The sequence below is a fragment of the Montipora foliosa genome, chromosome 9 (genome assembly GCF_036669935.1).
Source record: "Montipora foliosa isolate CH-2021 chromosome 9, ASM3666993v2, whole genome shotgun sequence".
Classification (NCBI taxonomy): Eukaryota; Metazoa; Cnidaria; class Anthozoa; order Scleractinia; family Acroporidae; genus Montipora; species Montipora foliosa.
The window spans coordinates 12754878-12757377 of NC_090877.1; the positions used below are offsets into that span (position 1 = coordinate 12754878).

General features: G+C 41.6%; 1 protein-coding gene across 3 annotated transcripts in view; it reads left to right on the forward strand.

The window, feature by feature from the left end:
- Nucleotides 1-2500, forward strand: part of LOC137969860 (acid-sensing ion channel 2-like) — an 18038-nt gene that overhangs the window by 5324 nt on the left and 10214 nt on the right. For all 3 annotated transcript variants that reach the window (XM_068816246.1, XM_068816248.1, XM_068816247.1), the window contains exons 3-4: nucleotides 954-1013; nucleotides 1817-1967. In XM_068816246.1, coding sequence (XP_068672347.1) covers nucleotides 954-1013; nucleotides 1817-1967 — 211 coding nt within the window. The remainder of the gene's footprint in view (nucleotides 1-953; nucleotides 1014-1816; nucleotides 1968-2500) is intronic.

Here is a 2500-nt window from a genome sequence, read left to right on the forward strand (position 1 = left end):
GCTGAGGCCGTTGAGTCAAAAAGGCACCTATCCAGCGTATAATAGCACTATGCACATTCATGACCTGTAGCTCTTTCAGCAAGGCACAGTGGTCGACCAGGTCGAACCCCTTGCTGAAATCTGCAAGAAACATCCTAATTCGATTACCACCCTTATCTAAAGCCCCTAAGATTGAATGAAGTATGTAAACTAGCGCGTGCGTAGTAGACTTGGGGCTAATTGAAAATTGTTTGATGTCTAATTGCCCCAGAGTGTGCGAAATTAACAAGTCCAATGTAAATCCTTCCATCACTTTGGAATAGACCAAATAGGCTAACTCAATGCTGTACCCACTTCAAACCCTCTGAGAATAAAACGTTTTTTTTCAGGTATTTCCATATCATTTAAATGTTAATGCTACATTATAATGCAAATACAATACACAAAGAATCTTAACACCGGGAGATTTGATTTGGGTACAACATTTGGTATATTGTTTATTTTCCCGAAAAACTTGGTTTAAAAATACGCTCTTTTCTGACTCTGATGGGGAAAAACCTGATACCAGGTTCTTGCTATTGGGTGATGGACTCCTGTCATCATCAAATGCGGTATTGTCAAGATAAGCCAAATAGGCTCAAAGACGTCTCGAACTTGACTGAGCTCCCTACTACTTGGCGAGAGATGCCGTTCTTAACACAGATGATAATCAAGTAACTTAGGAAAAAAGATAAGAGTTGTGAACTCCAAGTCATTGGCTCCCGCAGGATGTAAGTCAGTAAGGGGATTACCCTGTGGCGCGAAATGGTTGATGGTCAGATCCCCAGAGATTTCCTGTCCGAGAAGGAGTATCATTACGTCCTTTCACCGCCGTGTTGAGATAAATGGAGCTCACACATAATTTAAGCTATAAAAGTAGAGACATTCTCTAAAGTTGATAAATTTAATGTTTCCTGTTTTGTCTTGTTTTCCAGTGCCATTGACCCTGCCTGTATGCAGTTTTCAACACGCGTTCTGCATAGAACAGAGTTTAGGTATGTATGGAAAATATTTGCTTGTTGTGAAACGTACGAAAGTCTTATATTTTGAACGGCAAATTTTCAAAACTCTGAGCAAAAATGATCGAAGGCAAAAACATACAGTCTTGAAAGGGCTCTTAAGACATCTGGGAACTGGTCAGTTGCGACTAGACCTTTTTACAGTTACATGCTTAGTTATCTGGCCTTTAAATGAAAGTGAGGCTGGGATCGACCTTTACAAATCTTATAATAACGACGCTAATTAATTGGAATTTACGTAAGAAAAGCAGTGAGATTTCTACCAAACCAAGGTCAGTTCCAGCCTCACTTTCATTCATAGGCCAGGTAACTGAGCACATAATTGTAAAAGCGATAATGAACGAGTCATACATTTTGAAGACGACTGGAATAATTGCCTTTCTCGAGACGCGACTATTCTTGCTAACATTGCAGAACTTGTGTCGTGTTTCTGACCTGTGGCGTAATAAAATTCTCTCTTTTTTCTCTTTGGACAAGTGACAATCCATTCAAATGTGATGCTTCTGATCGTCACCATGTTTAGTACTATTGATGACTCATATATGAACCTCGAAATTCCTAAAATCTGGGACTTCAGTAACCTCGTTCCCGGGGTCTCCATCGATAAAGAGACCCTGGGGACGAGGTTGGGACTGCAAATCCTTCGTTTCCTCGTGCGAAGGCCCCGCCGGCTAAGAGAAACGATGGCCTCCGGTAACGAGAATGGGGTGGAATAGGCTGAATTAATGATAGTAATGATAACGAGGACTTACTTGTTTTGTTTCTATGTAACCCTGCAGCGTCGCATAATCTACTCTCTTGTGACTGTGGTGTACCGTGTGAGGAGATACAATACGCCACTCAAGTGTCTTATTCCGAATTCCCCGATGATGGAGTTAGCAGGGTCTTGAAAAATCGGTTTGGTTACAATAAAAGCATTGAATATCAGAGGTAGGCCCTTTTTCTTGGAATTACGCCATGTCATACCTGCATATCATTTTTTGTCCTTTCCTCCTCAGAATCTTGGCTACGACTAATTGATTGCCATCCTCACCGGGCAGTTCGTAGCCTGTCTCAGCCACCATGTTGTTTAGCTAGACGTGAAACGTACTACACACTGTTTCTCAATCCGTAAAGGGGTACATTGCTTGGGAGAATGCTGCGATGGGCGCCTCTTCCAGCGGAGGGGTGTGGCGACTCTCTTTGTTGTCTTTGTCTAACTCGTTGGTCTATAAGTTTGAGTAAAGCAGCTCCGTCACCTCAGTTATTAGGGAGGTTAAGCAACGACAACGGCGACGGCAACGAGAACGTCATCTCAAAATATAAATTTGCGTTATTTTAATCGCTTCGTGACTATTTCAACGTTTTTAATATGACAAGGGTGTGGTAATTCCTCAAAGATGACACCAGTCGGAACAGCACTCTATTTTAGGAGAGAAAATGAAAATTTATCCTCAAGTGCTGACGTTCTTCATAAAACCAAA